The sequence below is a fragment of the Coregonus lavaretus genome, assembly GCF_964263955.1.
Source record: "Coregonus lavaretus genome assembly, chromosome: 37".
Lineage (NCBI taxonomy): Eukaryota > Metazoa > Chordata > Actinopteri > Salmoniformes > Salmonidae > Coregonus > Coregonus lavaretus.
Genome location: NC_140024.1, coordinates 26,198,709 through 26,218,584, shown reverse-complemented (window position 1 = coordinate 26,218,584; position 19,876 = coordinate 26,198,709). Strand labels below are relative to the sequence as shown.

At 51.9% G+C, this 19,876-nt stretch overlaps 2 protein-coding genes across 3 annotated transcripts in view; one reads left to right on the top strand and one right to left on the bottom strand.

Moving 5' to 3' along the window:
* Window positions 1-19,411, top strand: part of LOC311111748 (gamma-tubulin complex component 4) — a 27,822-nt gene extending 8,411 nt beyond the window's left edge. The window contains exons 13-18 of the mRNA XM_084154563.1: window positions 298-442; window positions 1,840-2,017; window positions 2,596-2,730; window positions 3,082-3,198; window positions 5,184-5,323; window positions 19,031-19,411. Coding sequence (XP_084010689.1) covers window positions 298-442; window positions 1,840-2,017; window positions 2,596-2,730; window positions 3,082-3,198; window positions 5,184-5,323; window positions 19,031-19,037 — 722 coding nt within the window. The 3' untranslated portion in view covers window positions 19,038-19,411. The remainder of the gene's footprint in view (window positions 1-297; window positions 443-1,839; window positions 2,018-2,595; window positions 2,731-3,081; window positions 3,199-5,183; window positions 5,324-19,030) is intronic.
* Window positions 19,410-19,876, bottom strand: part of tp53bp1 (tumor protein p53 binding protein, 1) — a 28,468-nt gene continuing 28,001 nt past the window's right edge. For both annotated transcript variants that reach the window (XM_084154562.1, XM_084154561.1), the window contains one exon: window positions 19,410-19,876. In XM_084154562.1, the coding sequence (XP_084010688.1) occupies window positions 19,680-19,876 (197 nt within the window). In that variant the 3' untranslated portion in view covers window positions 19,410-19,679.

The window sequence follows — 19,876 nt, the reverse complement described above, 5'->3', positions numbered from 1 at the left end:
TTAGTAGCCTATGTTGAAACTTCTTACGATGGTCTACTTCAAAAACAAAGGGTACACAGTCACAAAAGTAGATGGGGTGTTTGTTAAATTATCTTTTTAAACAAAAAATGAATGGATCGAATTTGGAGAGGCAGTTTTTTTTCTGTGAGCCCTGAGCTATTTTTTTTTTTAGCAGACAGGAAAGGATGTTGAGCGCCAGGGTGGTGCACAAAGACTGTTCCATGACTGGGATTTCAAACCGCTCAAATACTCTGGTATGGAGCCATCCTGTGGCTAACAGTATGATTGTGTTCTCAGATGCCACAGGGACCAGGGAAGGGGCCACTCCCCCACAGGAGTCCTCCCCCAGGGAGGTGCCCCCTACGGGCTGGGCTGCTCTGGGCTTGGCCTACAAGGTCCAGTGGCCCCTGCACATCCTCTTCACCCCTGCCGTTCTGGAGAAGTGAGTATTCTACAGCAGGCAACGGCTGCCTCCCAAATGGCACCTTATTCCCTATATAGTGCACTACTTTTGACCAGGTAACAGCTGCAGGACCGGTAACAGTGGAGAAGTTTAGCCTCGCGCTTCAATGCTCTTAGTAGTTGTGGAAATCGACACGATATTGCTTTTTACTTTGTGCATCGCTGACTCAACCTTTAACATAAAGTGATATCCATTAGCAAATGTTTGTGCAAACAGACAATGGAATATTAGGTACACCACCCCGTTCACGAAAATGGATCGCTCCTACAGACAGTGTGTCACGTGGCCGTGGCTTGCTGTATAAAGCAGGCAGACAGGCATCGAGGCATTCAGTTACTGTTTGATTGAACATTAGAATGGGAAAAGCGAGTGACCTAAGCGACTTTGAGCGTGGTATGATTGTCGGTGCCAGGCGCGCCGGATCCAGTATCTCAGAAACGGCCGGCCTCCTGGGCTTTTCACGCACAACAGTGTCTAGGGTTTACCGAGAATGGTGCGACAAAAAAACATCTTGATGAGAGAGATCGAAGGAGAATGGCAAGAATTGTGCAAGCTAAAAGGCGAGCCACAAACAGACAAATAACGGCGCAGTACAACAGTGGTGTGCAGAACGGCATCTCGGAACGCAGAACTCGCCAATCTTTGTCACGGATGGGCTATTGCAGCAGACGACCACACCGGGTTCCACTCCTATCAGCTAAAAACAACACGACCGTATCCTGTCCCCCAGGTATAATGTAAAATCCACGACCGTATCCTGTCCCCCAGGTATAATGTAATATCCACGACCGTGTCCTGTCCCCCAGGTATAATGTAATATCCACGACCGTGTCCTGTCCCCCAGGTATAATGTAATATCTACGACCGTGTCCTGTCCCCCAGGTATAATGTAATATCCACGACCGTGTCCTGTCCCCCAGGTATAATGTAATATCTACGACCGTATCCTGTCCCCCAGGTATAATGTAATATCCACGACCGTGTCCTGTCCCCCAGGTATAATGTAATATCCACGACCGTATCCTGTACCCCAGGTATAATGTAATATCCACGACCGTATCCTGTCCCCCAGGTATAATGTAATATCCACAACCGTGTCCTGTCCCCCAGGTATAATGTAATATCCACGACCGTGTCCTGTCCCCCAGGTATAATGTAATATCCACGACCGTATCCTGTCCCCCAGGTATAATGTAATATCCACGACCGTATCCTGTCCCCCAGGTATAATGTAATATCTACAACCGTGTCCTGTCCCCCAGGTATAATGTAATATCTACGACCGTATCCTGTCCTCCAGGTATAATGTAATATCCACGACCGTGTCCTGTCCCCCAGGTATAATGTAATATCTACGACCGTGTCCTGTCCCCCAGGTATAATGTAATATTCCGCTACCTGCTGAGTGTGCGGCGGGTGCAGTCTGAGCTGCAGCACTGCTGGGCTCTACAGATGCAGAGGAAACACCTCAAATCCAACCAGACAGACGCTGTCAAGTGGAGGCTACGCAACCACATGGCTTTCCTGGTGGACAACCTGCAGTACTACCTACAGGTGATTCTATGTAGAAATTACATTTTTACATTTTCGTCATTTAGCAGACACTCTAACAGCAGTGAGTGGATACATTTTCATACTTTTTTGTACTGGTCCCCCGTGGGAATCTAACACACAACCATGGCTTTGCAAGTGCCATGCTCTACCAACTGAGCCACACAGAACCACAACCACGTGTGATTTGTGAGTGATCTGTACATCCAAAGACTAAGTACTGTACAGTGCATCTGGTCTGTTTGTAAGAATAGAGAGCAGTAGTAAAGACATGAACAGGTATAAAACTATACAGCCTTATTCAGCTTTGGGAGGGAATTTGAGAGGCTGAATGTACCACACTCAGTTTTACCATGGGCATATTAATGCAAACAAGCATACCTTTCTTTGTTCTAGAACTACCAAGCACATATTTTTTTGCTGCTCAGTTCCTCTTTTTGTTACTGGTCCCAGATCTGTATAGCCTGCTCTAAGGTGTTGGCAAGACAACACATCTATTTCTAGGACCAGGCTATGAATGATCTTGTTGTTGGTGTAATATATCAAACATGGCTGTGCTCCTCCTCTCCCTCCTCCCTCAGGTGGACGTGCTGGAGTCTCAGTTCTCTCAGCTGCTGCAGCAGATCAACTCCACCAGAGACTTTGAGAGCATCCGGCTGGCCCACGACCACTTCCTTAGCAACCTGCTAGCACAGTCCTTCATCCTGCTCAAGCCGGTTAGCATCTCAATTTATTAGCATTTGACATGAATACAATGTAGCAGTAACTTTTAAGGCCACTTGCAGGTATTCTTTATTGCAGTCACGTTATGCAGATGATCAGATTGCCGTATCACGTTGATATGGTTCCTGAGAAGGTAAACCCTTCCCTGACCCAATAGCGCAACGCGACTGCAATGAAGACAACCTTGAACATGGTCTTGCGCTTGTGTGCTAATCATGCGTTGATGTCAGTTGGAGATTAACAACAACACTGATATCAAATTAGGATTCAGCCATGAGTGACCACTTAGCCATAGTTGGCCATTCATTTTTGAATTTCGTCCACTGTCTTCTCTCCCACCCCAGGTGTTCCACTGTCTGAATGAGATCCTGGAGCTGTGTCATAACTTCTGCTCATTGGTCAGCCAGAACGTGGCTCCGCTGGATGAGAGAGGAACAGCCCAACTGGACATCTTGGTCAAGGTGAGGCTCTGTCTGCTAGCAATAGCCTTTCGAAAACCCATTGGCACGCATCTACAGTGAGGGAAAAAAGTATTTGATCCCCTGCTGATTTTGTACGTTTGCCCACTGACAAAGAAATTATCAGTCTATAATTTGAATGGTAGGTTTATTTGAACAGTGAGAGACAGAATACAACAACAAAATCCAGAAAAACGCATGTCAAAAATGTTATAAATTGATTTGCATTTTAATGAGGGAAATAAGAATTTGACCCCCTCTCAATCAGAAAGATTTCTGGCTCCCAGGTGTCTTTTATACAGGTAACGAGCTGAGATTAGGAGAACACTCTTAAAGGGAGTGCTCCTAATCTCAGCTTGTTACCTGTATAAAAGACACCTGTCCACAGAAGCAATCAATCAATCAGATTCCAAACTCTCCACCATGGCCAAGACCAAAGAGCTCTCCAAGGATGTCAGGGACAAGATTGTATACCTACACAAGGCTGGAATGGGCTACAAGACCATCGCCAAGCATCTTGGTGAGAAGGTGACAACAGTTGGTGTGATTATTTGCAAATGGAAGAAACACAAAATAACTGTCAATCTCCCTCGGCCTGGGGCTCTATGCAAGATCTCACCTCGTGGAGTTGCAATGATCATGAGAACGGTGAGGAATCAGCCCAGAACTACACGGGAGGATCTTGTCAATGATCTCAAGGCAGCTGGGACCATAGTCACCAAGAAAACAATTGGTAACACACTACGCCGTGAAGGACTGAAATCCTGCAGCGCCCGTAAGGTCCCCCTGCTCAAGAAAGCACATATACAGGCCCGTCTGAAGTTTGCTAATGAACATCTGAATGATTCAGAGGAGAACTGGGTGAAAGTGTTGTGGTCAGATGAGACCAAAATGGAGCTCTTTGGCATCAACTCAACTCGCTGTGTTTGGAGGAGGAGGAATGCTGCCTATGACCCAAAGAACACCATCCCCACCGTCAAACATGGAGGTGGAAACATTATGCTTTGGTGGTGTTTTTCTGCTAAGGGGACAGGACAACTTCACTGCATCAAAGGGACGATGGACGGGGCCATGTACCGTCAAATCTTGGGTGAGAACCTCCTTCCCTCAGCTAGGGCATTGTAAATGGGGCGTGGATGGGTATTCCAGCATGACAATGACCCAAAACACACGGCCAAGGCAACAAAGGAGTGGCTCAAGAAGAAGCACATTAAGGTCCTGGAGTGGCCTAGCCAGTCTCCAGACCTTAATCCCATAGAAAATCTGTGGAGGGAGCTGAAGGTTCGAGTTGCCAAACGTCAGGCTCGAAACCTTAATGACTTGGAGAAGATCTGCAAAGAGGAGTGGGACAAAATCCCTCCTGAGATGTGTGCAAACCTGGTGGCCAACTACAAGAAACATCTGACCTCTGTGATTGCCAACAAGGGTTTTGCCACCAAGTACTAAGTCATCAGAGGGATCAAATACTTATCTCCCTAATTTAGAACATTTTTGACATGCGTCTTTCTGGATTTTTTTGTTGTTATTCTGTCTCTCACTGTTCAAATAAACCTACCATTAAAATTATAGACTGATCATGTCTTTGTCAGTGGGCAAACGTACAAAATCAGCAGGGGATCAAATACTTTTTTCCCTCACTGTATATATATAGTACCAGTCAAAGGTTTGGACACACCTACTCATTCCAGGGTTTTTCTTTATTTTTACTAATTTCTACGTTGTAGAATAATAGTTAATCAAATATAAAATATATTTTGATTTGTTTAACACTTGTTTGGTTACAACATGATTCCATATGTGTTATTTCATAGTTTTGATGTCTTATTCTACCATGTAGAAAACAGTAAAAATAAAGAAAAACCCTGGAATGAGTAGGTGTGTCCCAACTTTTGACCGGTACTGTGTATATATAATATATAGTAATTGCTTGTTTAGTCTTTGGTGCTAAATGGCCAATGCAAACTGAAGTACATCATCTGTAATTTCAGGGTTTCAGTCGTCAGTCCTTCCTGCTCTTCAAGATCCTGTCCAGTGTCAGAAACCACCAGATCAACTCTGACCTGGCTCAGCTGCTGCTCAGGCTGGACTACAACAAGTACTACACCCAGTCAGGAGGCACCCTGGGGAGGTAGGGACCCATTACACTACACCCTGGGCAGGTAGGGACCCATTACACTACACCCTGGGGAGGTAGAAACCCATTACACTACACCCTGGGCAGGTAGGAACCCATTACACTACACCCTGGGCAGGTAGGGACCCATTACACTACACCCTGGGGAGGTAGGAACCCATTACACTACACCCTGGGGAGGTAGGGACCCATTACACTACACCCTGGGGAGGTAGAAACCCATTACACTACACCCTGGGCAGGTAGGAACCCATTACACTACACCCTGGGCAGGTAGGGACCCATTACACTACACCCTGGGGAGGTAGGGACCCATTACACTACACCCTGGGGAGGTAGGGACCCATTACACTACACCCTGGGGAGGTAGGGACCCATTACACTACACCCTGGGGAGGTAGGGACCCATTACACTACACCCTGGGCAGGTAGGAACCCATTACACTACACCCTGGGGAGGTAGGGACCCATTACACTACACCCTGGGCAGGTAGAAACCCATTACACTACACACTGGGCAGGTAGGGACCCATTACACTACACCCTGGGCAGGTAGGGACCCATTACACTACACCCTGGGCAGGTAGGGACCCATTACACTACACCCAGTCAGGAGGCACCCTGGGGAGGTAGGAACCCATTACACTACACCCTGGGCAGGTAGGGACCCATTACACTACACCCTGGGGAGGTAGGGACCCATTACACTACACCCTGGGCAGGTAGGGACCCATTACACTACACCCAGTCAGGAGGCACCCTGGGCAGGTAGGGACCCATTACACTACACCCTGGGCAGGTAGGGACCCATTACACTACACCCTGGGCAGGTAGGAACCCATTACACTACACCCTGGGGAGGTAGGGACCCATTACACTACACCCTGGGCAGGTAGGAACCCATTACACTACACCCTGGGCAGGTAGGAACCCATTACACTACACCCTGGGGAGGTAGGGACCCATTACACTACACCCTGGGCAGGTAGGGACCCATTACACTACACCCTGGGCAGGTAGGGACCCATTACACTACACCCTGGGCAGGTAGGGACCCATTACACTACACCCTGGGGAGGTAGGGACCCATTACACTACACCCTGGGGAGGTAGGAACCCATTACACTACACCCTGGGCAGGTAGGAACCCATTACACTACACCCTGGGGAGGTAGGGACCCATTACACTACACCCTGGGGAGGTAGGAACCCATTACACTACACCCTGGGGAGGTAGGGACCCATTACACTACACCCTGGGGAGGTAGGGACCCATTACACTACACCCTGGGGAGGTAGGGACCCATTACACTACACCCTGGGGAGGTAGGAACCCATTACACTACACCCTGGGGAGGTAGGGACCCATTACACTACACCCTGGGGAGGTAGGGACCCATTACACTACACCCTGGGGAGGTAGGGACCCATTACACTACACCCTGGGGAGGTAGGGACCAATTACACTACACCCTGGGCAGGTAGGGACCCATTACACTACATCCTGGGCAGGTAGGGACCCATTACACTACACCCTGGGCAGGTAGGAACCCATTACACTACACCCTGGGGAGGTAGGGACCCATTACACTACACCCTGGGCAGGTAGGGACCCATTACACTACACCCAGTCAGGAGGCACCCTGGGGAGGTAGGGACCCATTACACTACACCCTGGGGAGGTAGGGACCCATTACACTACATCCTGGGCAGGTAGGGACCCATTACACTACATCCTGGGCAGGTAGGGACCCATTACACTACACCCTGGGCAGGTAGGAACCCATTACACTACACCCTGGGGAGGTAGGGACCCATTACACTACACCCTGGGCAGGTAGGGACCCATTACACTACACCCAGTCAGGAGGCACCCTGGGGAGGTAGGGACCCATTACACTACACCCTGGGGAGGTAGGGACCCATTACACTACACCCTGGGCAGGTAGGAACCCATTACACTACACCCTGGACAGGTAGGAACCCATTACACTACACCCTGGGCAGGTAGGAACCCATTACACTACACCCTGGGCAGGTAGGAACCCATTACACTACACCATGGGCAGGTAGGAAACATTTACACTACACCCTGGGCAGGTAGGAACCCATTACACTACACCCTGGGCAGATAGGAACCCATTACACTACACCCTGGGAAGGTAGGAACCCATCACACTACACCCTGGGCAGGTAGGAACCCATTACACTACACACTGGGCAGGTAGGGACCCATTACACTACACCCTGGGCAGGTAGGGACCCATTACACTACACCCTGGGCAGGTAGGGACCCATTACACTACACCCTGGGCAGGTAGGAACCGGACACTACATCCTGGGCAGGTAGGAACCCATTACACTACACCATGGGCAGGTAGGAACCCATTACACTACACCATGGGCAGGTAGGAACCCATTATACTACACACTGGGCAGGTAGGAACCCATTACACTACACACTGGGCAGGTAGGAACCCATTACACTACACACTGGGCAGGTAGGAACCCATTACACTACACCCTGGGCAGGTAGAAACCCATTACACTACACCCTGGGGAGGTAGGAACCCATTACACTACACCCTGGGCAGGTAGGAACCCATTACACTACACACTGGGCAGGTAGGAACCCATTACACTACACCCTGGGCAGGTAGGAACCCATTACACTACACCCTGGGCAGGTAGGAACCCATTACACACCACCCTGGGCAGGTAGGAACCCATTACACTACACCCTGGGGAGGTAGGAACCCATTACACTACACCCTGGGCAGGTAGGAACCCATTACACTACACACTGGGCAGGTAGGAACCCATTACACTACACCCTGGGGAGGTAGGAACCCATTACACTACACCCTGGGCAGGTAGGAACCCATTACACTACACCCTGGGCAGGTAGGAACCCATTACACTACACCCTGGGCAGGTAGGAACCCATTACACTACACCCTGGGCAGGTAGGAACCCATTACACTACACCCTGGGCAGGTAGGAACCCATTACACTACACCCTGGGCAGGTAGGAACCCATTACACTACACCCTGGGGAGGTAGGAACCCATTACACTACACCCTGGGCAGGTATTAACCCTTTACACTACACCCTGGGCAGGTAGGAACCCATTACACACCACCCTGGGCAGGTAGGAACCCATTACACGACACCCTGGGCAGGTAGGAACCCATTACACTACACACTGGGCAGGTAGGAACCCATTACACTACACCCTGGGCAGGTAGGGACCCATTACACTACACCCTGGGCAGGTAGGAACCCATTACACTACACCCTGGGCAGGTAGGAACCCATTACACTACACCCTGGGGAGGTAGGAACCCATTACACTACACCCTGGGCAGGTAGGAACCCATTACACTACACCCTGGGCAGGTAGGAACCCATTACACTACACCCTGGGCAGGTAGGAACCCATTACACTACACCCTGGGCAGGTAGGAACCCATTACACTACACCCTGGGGAGGTAGGAACCCATTACACTACACCCTGGGCAGGTAGGAACCCATTACACTACATCCTGGGCAGGTAGGAACCCATTACACTACACCCTGGGCAGGTAGGAACCCATTACACTACACCCTGGGCAGGTAGGAACCCATTACACTACACCCTGGGCAGGTAGGAACCCATTATATTACACACTGGGCAGGTAGGAACCCATTATACTACACACTGGGCAGGTAGGAACCCATTACACTACACCCTGGGCAGGTAGGAACCCATTACACTACACCCTGGGCAGGTAGGGACCCATTACACTACACCCTGGGCAGGTAGGGACCCATTACACTACACCCTGGGCAGGTAGGGACCCATTACACTACACCCTGGGCAGGTAGGAACCGGACACTACATCCTGGGCAGGTAGGAACCCATTACACTACACCCTGGGCAGGTAGGAACCCATTACACTACACCCTGGGCAGTTAGGAACCCATTACACTACACCCTGGGCAGGTAGGAACCCATTATACTACACACTGGGCAGGTAGGAACCCATTATACTACACACTGGGCAGGTAGGAACCCATTACACTACACCCTGGGCAGGTAGGAACCCATTACACTACACCCTGGGCAGGTAGGAACCCATTACACTACACCCTGGGCAGGTAGGAACCCATTACACTACACCCTGGGCAGGTAGGAACCGGACACTACACCCTGGGCAGGTAGGAACCCATTACACTACACCCTGGGCAGGTAGAAACCCATTACACTACACCCTGGGCAGGTAGGAACCCATTACACTACACCCTGGGCAGGTAGGAACCCATTACACTACACCCTGGGCAGGTAGGAACCCATTACACTACACCCTGGGCAGGTAGGAACCCATTACACTACACCCTGGGGAGGTAGGGACCCATTACACTACACCCTGGGCAGGTAGGGACCCATTACACTACACCCAGTCAGGAGGCACCCTGGGGAGGTAGGGACCCATTACACTACACCCTGGGGAGGTAGGGACCCATTACACTACACCCTGGGCAGGTAGGAACCCATTACACTACACCCTGGACAGGTAGGAACCCATTACACTACACCCTGGACAGGTAGGAACCCATTACACTACACCCTGGGCAGGTAGGAACCCATTACACTACACCCTGGGCAGGTAGGAACCCATTACACTACACCCTGGGCAGGTAGGAAACATTTACACTACACCCTGGGCAGGTAGGAACCCATTACACTACACCCTGGGCAGATAGGAACCCATTACACTACACCCTGGGAAGGTAGGAACCCATCACACTACACCCTGGGCAGGTAGGAACCCATTACACTACACACTGGGCAGGTAGGGACCCATTACACTACACCCTGGGCAGGTAGGGACCCATTACACTACACCCTGGGCAGGTAGGGACCCATTACACTACACCCTGGGCAGGTAGGAACCGGACACTACATCCCGGGCAGGTAGGAACCCATTACACTACACCATGGGCAGGTAGGAACCCATTATACTACACACTGGGCAGGTAGGAACCCATTACACTACACACTGGGCAGGTAGGAACCCATTACACTACACACTGGGCAGGTAGGAACCCATTACACTACACCCTGGGGAGGTAGGAACCCATTACACTACACCCTGGGCAGGTAGAAACCCATTACACTACACCCTGGGGAGGTAGGAACTCATTACACTACACCCTGGGCAGGTAGGAACCCATTACACTACACACTGGGCAGGTAGGAACCCATTACACTACACCCTGGGCAGGTAGGAACCCATTACACTACACCCTGGGCAGGTAGGAACCCATTACACACCACCCTGGGCAGGTAGGAACCCATTACACTACACCCTGGGGAGGTAGGAACCCATTACACTACACCCTGGGGAGGTAGGAACCCATTACACTACACACTGGGCAGGTAGGAACCCATTACACTACACCCTGGGGAGGTAGGGACCCATTACACTACACCCTGGGCAGGTAGGGACCCATTACACTACACCCAGTCAGGAGGCACCCTGGGGAGGTAGGGACCCATTACACTACACCCTGGGGAGGTAGGGACCCATTACACTACATCCTGGGCAGGTAGGGACCCATTACACTACATCCTGGGCAGGTAGGGACCCATTACACTACACCCTGGGCAGGTAGGAACCCATTACACTACACCCTGGGGAGGTAGGGACCCATTACACTACACCCTGGGCAGGTAGGGACCCATTACACTACACCCAGTCAGGAGGCACCCTGGGGAGGTAGGGACCCATTACACTACACCCTGGGGAGGTAGGGACCCATTACACTACACCCTGGGCAGGTAGGAACCCATTACACTACACCCTGGACAGGTAGGAACCCATTACACTACACCCTGGGCAGGTAGGAACCCATTACACTACACCCTGGGCAGGTAGGAACCCATTACACTACACCATGGGCAGGTAGGAAACATTTACACTACACCCTGGGCAGGTAGGAACCCATTACACTACACCCTGGGCAGATAGGAACCCATTACACTACACCCTGGGAAGGTAGGAACCCATCACACTACACCCTGGGCAGGTAGGAACCCATTACACTACACACTGGGCAGGTAGGGACCCATTACACTACACCCTGGGCAGGTAGGGACCCATTACACTACACCCTGGGCAGGTAGGGACCCATTACACTACACCCTGGGCAGGTAGGAACCGGACACTACATCCTGGGCAGGTAGGAACCCATTACACTACACCATGGGCAGGTAGGAACCCATTACACTACACCATGGGCAGGTAGGAACCCATTATACTACACACTGGGCAGGTAGGAACCCATTACACTACACACTGGGCAGGTAGGAACCCATTACACTACACACTGGGCAGGTAGGAACCCATTACACTACACCCTGGGCAGGTAGAAACCCATTACACTACACCCTGGGGAGGTAGGAACCCATTACACTACACCCTGGGCAGGTAGGAACCCATTACACTACACACTGGGCAGGTAGGAACCCATTACACTACACCCTGGGCAGGTAGGAACCCATTACACTACACCCTGGGCAGGTAGGAACCCATTACACACCACCCTGGGCAGGTAGGAACCCATTACACTACACCCTGGGGAGGTAGGAACCCATTACACTACACCCTGGGCAGGTAGGAACCCATTACACTACACACTGGGCAGGTAGGAACCCATTACACTACACCCTGGGGAGGTAGGAACCCATTACACTACACCCTGGGCAGGTAGGAACCCATTACACTACACCCTGGGCAGGTAGGAACCCATTACACTACACCCTGGGCAGGTAGGAACCCATTACACTACACCCTGGGCAGGTAGGAACCCATTACACTACACCCTGGGCAGGTAGGAACCCATTACACTACACCCTGGGCAGGTAGGAACCCATTACACTACACCCTGGGGAGGTAGGAACCCATTACACTACACCCTGGGCAGGTATTAACCCTTTACACTACACCCTGGGCAGGTAGGAACCCATTACACACCACCCTGGGCAGGTAGGAACCCATTACACGACACCCTGGGCAGGTAGGAACCCATTACACTACACACTGGGCAGGTAGGAACCCATTACACTACACCCTGGGCAGGTAGGGACCCATTACACTACACCCTGGGCAGGTAGGAACCCATTACACTACACCCTGGGCAGGTAGGAACCCATTACACTACACCCTGGGGAGGTAGGAACCCATTACACTACACCCTGGGCAGGTAGGAACCCATTACACTACACCCTGGGCAGGTAGGGACCCATTACACTACACCCTGGGCAGGTAGGGACCCATTACACTACACCCTGGGCAGGTAGGGACCCATTACACTACACCCTGGGCAGGTAGGAACCGGACACTACATCCTGGGCAGGTAGGAACCCATTACACTACACCCTGGGCAGGTAGGAACCCATTACACTACACCCTGGGCAGTTAGGAACCCATTACACTACACCCTGGGCAGGTAGGAACCCATTATACTACACACTGGGCAGGTAGGAACCCATTATACTACACACTGGGCAGGTAGGAACCCATTACACTACACCCTGGGCAGGTAGGAACCCATTACACTACACCCTGGGCAGGTAGGAACCCATTACACTACACCCTGGGCAGGTAGGAACCCATTACACTACACCCTGGGCAGGTAGGAACCGGACACTACACCCTGGGCAGGTAGGAACCCATTACACTACACCCTGGGCAGGTAGAAACCCATTACACTACACCCTGGGCAGGTAGGAACCCATTACACTACACCCTGGGCAGGTAGGAACCCATTACACTACACCCTGGGCAGGTAGGAACCCATTACACTACACCCTGGGCAGGTAGGAACCCATTACACTACACCCTGGGGAGGTAGGGACCCATTACACTACACCCTGGGCAGGTAGGGACCCATTACACTACACCCAGTCAGGAGGCACCCTGGGGAGGTAGGGACCCATTACACTACACCCTGGGGAGGTAGGGACCCATTACACTACACCCTGGGCAGGTAGGAACCCATTACACTACACCCTGGACAGGTAGGAACCCATTACACTACACCCTGGACAGGTAGGAACCCATTACACTACACCCTGGGCAGGTAGGAACCCATTACACTACACCCTGGGCAGGTAGGAACCCATTACACTACACCCTGGGCAGGTAGGAAACATTTACACTACACCCTGGGCAGGTAGGAACCCATTACACTACACCCTGGGCAGATAGGAACCCATTACACTACACCCTGGGAAGGTAGGAACCCATCACACTACACCCTGGGCAGGTAGGAACCCATTACACTACACACTGGGCAGGTAGGGACCCATTACACTACACCCTGGGCAGGTAGGGACCCATTACACTACACCCTGGGCAGGTAGGGACCCATTACACTACACCCTGGGCAGGTAGGAACCGGACACTACATCCCGGGCAGGTAGGAACCCATTACACTACACCATGGGCAGGTAGGAACCCATTATACTACACACTGGGCAGGTAGGAACCCATTACACTACACACTGGGCAGGTAGGAACCCATTACACTACACACTGGGCAGGTAGGAACCCATTACACTACACCCTGGGGAGGTAGGAACCCATTACACTACACCCTGGGCAGGTAGAAACCCATTACACTACACCCTGGGGAGGTAGGAACTCATTACACTACACCCTGGGCAGGTAGGAACCCATTACACTACACACTGGGCAGGTAGGAACCCATTACACTACACCCTGGGCAGGTAGGAACCCATTACACTACACCCTGGGCAGGTAGGAACCCATTACACACCACCCTGGGCAGGTAGGAACCCATTACACACCACCCTGGGCAGGTAGGAACCCATTACACTACACCCTGGGGAGGTAGGAACCCATTACACTACACCCTGGGGAGGTAGGAACCCATTACACTACACACTGGGCAGGTAGGAACCCATTACACTACACCCTGGGGAGGTAGGAACCCATTACACTACACCCTGGGCAGGTAGGAACCCATTACACTACACCCTGGGCAGGTAGGAACCCATTACACTACACACTGGGCAGGTAGGAACCCATTACACTACACCCTGGGGAGGTAGGAACCCATTACACTACACCCTGGGCAGGTAGGAACCCATTACACTACACCCTGGGCAGGTAGGGACCCATTACACTACACCCTGGGCAGGTAGGGACCCATTACACTACACCCTGGGCAGGTAGGGACCCATTACACTACACCCTGGGCAGGTAGGAACCGGACACTACATCCTGGGCAGGTAGGAACCCATTACACTACACCCTGGGCAGGTAGGAACCCATTACACTACACCCTGGGCAGGTAGGAACCCATTATACTACACACTGGGCAGGTAGGAACCCATTATACTACACACTGGGCAGGTAGGAACCCATTACACTACACCCTGGGCAGGTAGGAACCCATTACACTACACCCTGGGCAGGTAGGAACCCATTACACTACACCCTGGGGAGGTAGGAACCCATTACACTACACCCTGGGCAGGTAGGAACCCATTACACTACACCCTGGGCAGGTAGGAACCCATTACACTACACCCTGGGCAGGTAGGAACCCATTACACTACACCCTGGGCAGGTAGGGACCCATTACACTACACCCTGGGCAGGTAGGGACCCATTACACTACACCCTGGGCAGGTAGGGACCCATTACACTACACCCTGGGCAGGTAGGAACCGGACACTACATCCTGGGCAGGTAGGAACCCATTACACTACACCCTGGGCAGGTAGGAACCCATTACACTACACCCTGGGCAGGTAGGAACCCATTACACTACACCCTGGGCAGGTAGGAACCCATTATACTACACACTGGGCAGGTAGGAACCCATTATACTACACACTGGGCAGGTAGGAACCCATTACACTACACCCTGGGCAGGTAGGAACCCATTACACTACACCCTGGGCAGGTAGGAACCCATTACACTACACCCTGGGCAGGTAGGAACCCATTACACTACACCCTGGGCAGGTAGGAACCGGACACTACACCCTGGGCAGGTAGGAACCCATTACACTACACCCTGGGCAGGTAGGAACCCATTACACTACACCCTGGGCAGGTAGGAACCCATTACACTACACCCTGGGCAGGTAGGAACCCATTACACTACACCCTGGGCAGGTAGGGACCGGACACTACACCCTGGGCAGGTAGGAACCCATTACACTACACCCTGGGCAGGTAGGAACCCATTACACTACACCCTGGGCAGGTAGGAACCCATTACACTACACCCTGGGCAGGTAGGGACCGGACACTACACCCTGGGCAGGTAGGAACCCATTACACTACACCCTGGGCAGGTAGGAACCCATTACACTACACCCTGGGCAGGTAGGAACCCATTACACTACACCCTGGGCAGGTAGGAACCCATTACACTACACCCTGGGCAGGTAGGAACCCATTACACTACACCCTGGGCAGGTAGGAACCCATTACACTACACCCTGGGCAGGTAGGAACCCATTACACTACACCCTGGGCAGGTAGGAACCCATTACACTACACCCTGGGCAGGTAGGAACCCATTACACTACACCCTGGGCAGGTAGGAACCCATTACACTACACCCTGGGCAGGTAGGAACCCATTACACTACACCCTGGGCAGGTAGGAACCCATTACACTACACCCTGGGCAGGTAGGAACCCATTACACTACACCCTGGGCAGGTAGGAACCCATTACACTACACCCTGGGCAGGTAGGAACCCATTACACTACACCCTGGGCAGGTAGGAACCCATTACACTACACCCTGGGCAGGTAGGAACCCATTACACTACACCCTGGGCAGGTAGGAACCCATTACACTACACCCTGGGCAGGTAGGAACCCATTACACTACACCCTGGGCAGGTAGGGACCCATTACACTACACCCTGGGCAGGTAGGGACCCATTACACTACACCCTGGGCAGGTAGGGACCCATTACACTACACCCTGGGCAGGTAGGGACCCATTACACTACACCCTGGGCAGGTAGGGACCCATTACACTACACCCTGGGCAGGTAGGGACCCATTACACTACACCCTGGGCAGGTAGGAACCGGACACTACATCCTGGGCAGGTAGGAACCGGACACTACATCCTGGTTAGGTAGGAACCCATTACACTACACCCTGGGCAGGTAGGAACCCATTACACTACACCCTGGGCAGGTAGGAACCCATTACACTACACCCTGGGCAGGTAGGAACCCATTATACTACACACTGGGCAGGTAGGAACCCATTATACTACACACTGGGCAGGTAGGAACCCATTACACTACACCCTGGGCAGGTAGGAACCCATTACACTACACCCTGGGCAGGTAGGAACCCATTACACTACACCCTGGGCAGGTAGGAACCCATTACACTACACCCTGGGCAGGTAGGAACCGGACACTACACCCTGGGCAGGTAGGAACCCATTACACTACACCCTGGGCAGGTAGGAACCCATTACACTACACCCTGGGCAGGTAGGAACCGGACACTACACCCTGGGCAGGTAGGAACCCATTACACTACACCCTGGGCAGGTAGGAACCCATTACACTACACCCTGGGCAGGTAGGAACCCATTACACTACACCCTGGGCAGGTAGGAACCCATTACACTACACCCTGGGCAGGTAGGGACCGGACACTACACCCTGGGCAGGTAGGAACCCATTACACTACACCCTGGGCAGGTAGGAACCCATTACACTACACCCTGGGCAGGTAGGGACCGGACACTACACCCTGGGCAGGTAGGAACCCATTACACTACACCCTGGGCAGGTAGGAACCCATTACACTACACCCTGGGCAGGTAGGAACCCATTACACTACACCCTGGGCAGGTAGGAACCCATTACACTACACCCTGGGCAGGTAGGAACCCATTACACTACACCCTGGGCAGGTAGGAACCCATTACACTACACCCTGGGCAGGTAGGAACCCATTACACTACACCCTGGGCAGGTAGGAACCCATTACACTACACCCTGGGCAGGTAGGAAACCATTACACTACACCCTGGGCAGGTAGGAACCCATTACACTACACCCTGGGCAGGTAGGAACCCATTACACTACACCCTGGGCAGGTAGGAACCCATTACACTACACCCTGGGCAGGTAGGAACCCATTACACTACACCCTGGGCAGGTAGGAACCCATTACACTACACCCTGGACAGGTAGGAACCCATTACACTACACCCTGGGCAGGTAGGGACCCATCACACTACACCCTGGGCAGGTAGGAACCCATTACACTACACCCTGGGCAGGTAGGGACCCATCACACTACACCCTGGGCAGGTAGGAACCCATTACACTACACCCTGGGCAGATAGGAACCCATTACACTACACCCTGGGCAGGTAGGGACCCATTACACTACACCCTGGGCAGGTAGGAACCGATTACACTACACCCTGGGCAGGTAGGAACCGATTACACTACACCCTGGGCAGGTAGGAACACATTACACTACACCCTGGGCAGGTAGGAACCCATTACACTACACCCTGGGCAGGTAGGAACCCATTACACTACACCCTGGGCAGGTAGGAACCCATTACACTACACCCTGGGCAGGTAGGAACCCATTACACTACACCCTGGGCAGGTAGGAACCCATTACACTACACCCTGGACAGGTAGGAACCCATTACACTACACCCTGGACAGGTAGGAACCCATTACACTACACCCTGGGCAGGTAGGAACCCATTACACTACACCCTGGGCAGGTAGGAACCCATTACACTACACCCTGGGCAGGTAGGAACCCATTACACTACACCCTGGGCAGGTAGGAACCCATTACACTACACCCTGGGCAGGTAGGAACCCATTACACTACACCCTGGGCAGGTAGGAACCCATTACACTACACCCTGGGCAGGTAGGAACCCATTACACTACACCCTGGGCAGGTAGGAACCCATTACACTACACCCTGGGGAGGTAGGGACCCATTACACTACACCCTGGGCAGGTAGGAACCCATTACACTACACCAAGGGGAGGTAGGGACCCATTACACTACACCCTGGGCAGGTAGGAACCCATTACACTACACCCTGGGCAGGTAGGAACCCATTACACTACACCCTGGGCAGGTAGGAACCGGACACTACATCCTGGGCAGGTAGGAACCCATTACACTACACCCTGGGCAGGTAGGAACCCATTACACTATACCCTGGGCAGGTAGGAACCCATTCCACTACACCCTGGGGAGGTAGGAACCCAATATTCCACTATACCCTGGGGAGGTAGGAACCCATTACACTACACCCCGGGGAGGTAGAAACCCAATATTCCACTATACCCAGTCAGAGGGCACTGTGGCCTGGTAAGAAGCCTGATTGAAATGTTGCTGCACTAAATACCTGAGAGCATTGTGTTATTTTCTTCACAACACTACATACCCTGCAAAAGAGGCTTTCAGGTTGAGGTGCACCCCTCAACACTCCGGTTGAAGTTTCCCCTATGCTGATCTAGGATCAGCTTCCCCTCCCTCAATCCTAACCTTAACCAATAGTGGGCAAATGCAGAACTGACCGAAGATCAGCGTCTAAGGGGAACTTCACCCTACACACCCCTCAACACTGATACCTGTCTTTTGCAGTTTCTGATTGGGAGAGAAAATGGAGGATTTCCAGATGAGATCTTGAGCCACAAGCATTCCAGACCATTTATCTTCAAGTCAGATGGAAGGACTTGAAGATCAGTATGTTGTTGCATAACCCCATTGTGTCCTGAAATGTCTTTGATACTCTCGTTTCAATTAATATTCCATATTGTCCTGTGCTTGTATGGTTCCTCTAGCCTGGTCCCAGATCTGTTTGCGTTGTATGATCATGTAGGAGTTGGCTATACAGCACAAACAGATTTGAGAACCGGTTGTTTCCATCTGTTACTTACCCTACCGTATCCTATTGTATAAATTGTAAATACTGTATCATTGTGTGTGCCTTTTCATGAAGAAACAGACTAATAAACAATCATTAAAATGAAATTATCAGTTTATTATTCCATAAAAACAGACAGGTTAAAACTATATACAGTAGCGGAAGCATGCAATAGAACTGATACAATACATTTAACATGGTTGAAGGTGTGTCTGTGTAGGTACAAGTTGCTCCTAAGCACTGACACAGGGTCAGATATCATCCCTCATAATGGTTATGATTGAGCATTGGGAAACTGATCCCAGATCTGAGGTTAAGGGCATCTTCTACCTACAACAAACCTTTGTGTGCGACTGGAGGCTCGGATTAGGATGAGGGTGGGGATGTGTAGTCATGACGATATTGGGGGTTGCTATGGTATCCCAGGCGCTCCCCACAGATCAGACTGTGGATTAGCCACTCTGGCGACACCATGGGTACTTCCTGTGATGTCACACTCTTCAGAACCAATGGCGGACAGGTGCGGTCTGTGACCACCACGTCAAACTTGCCCCCAGGAATGT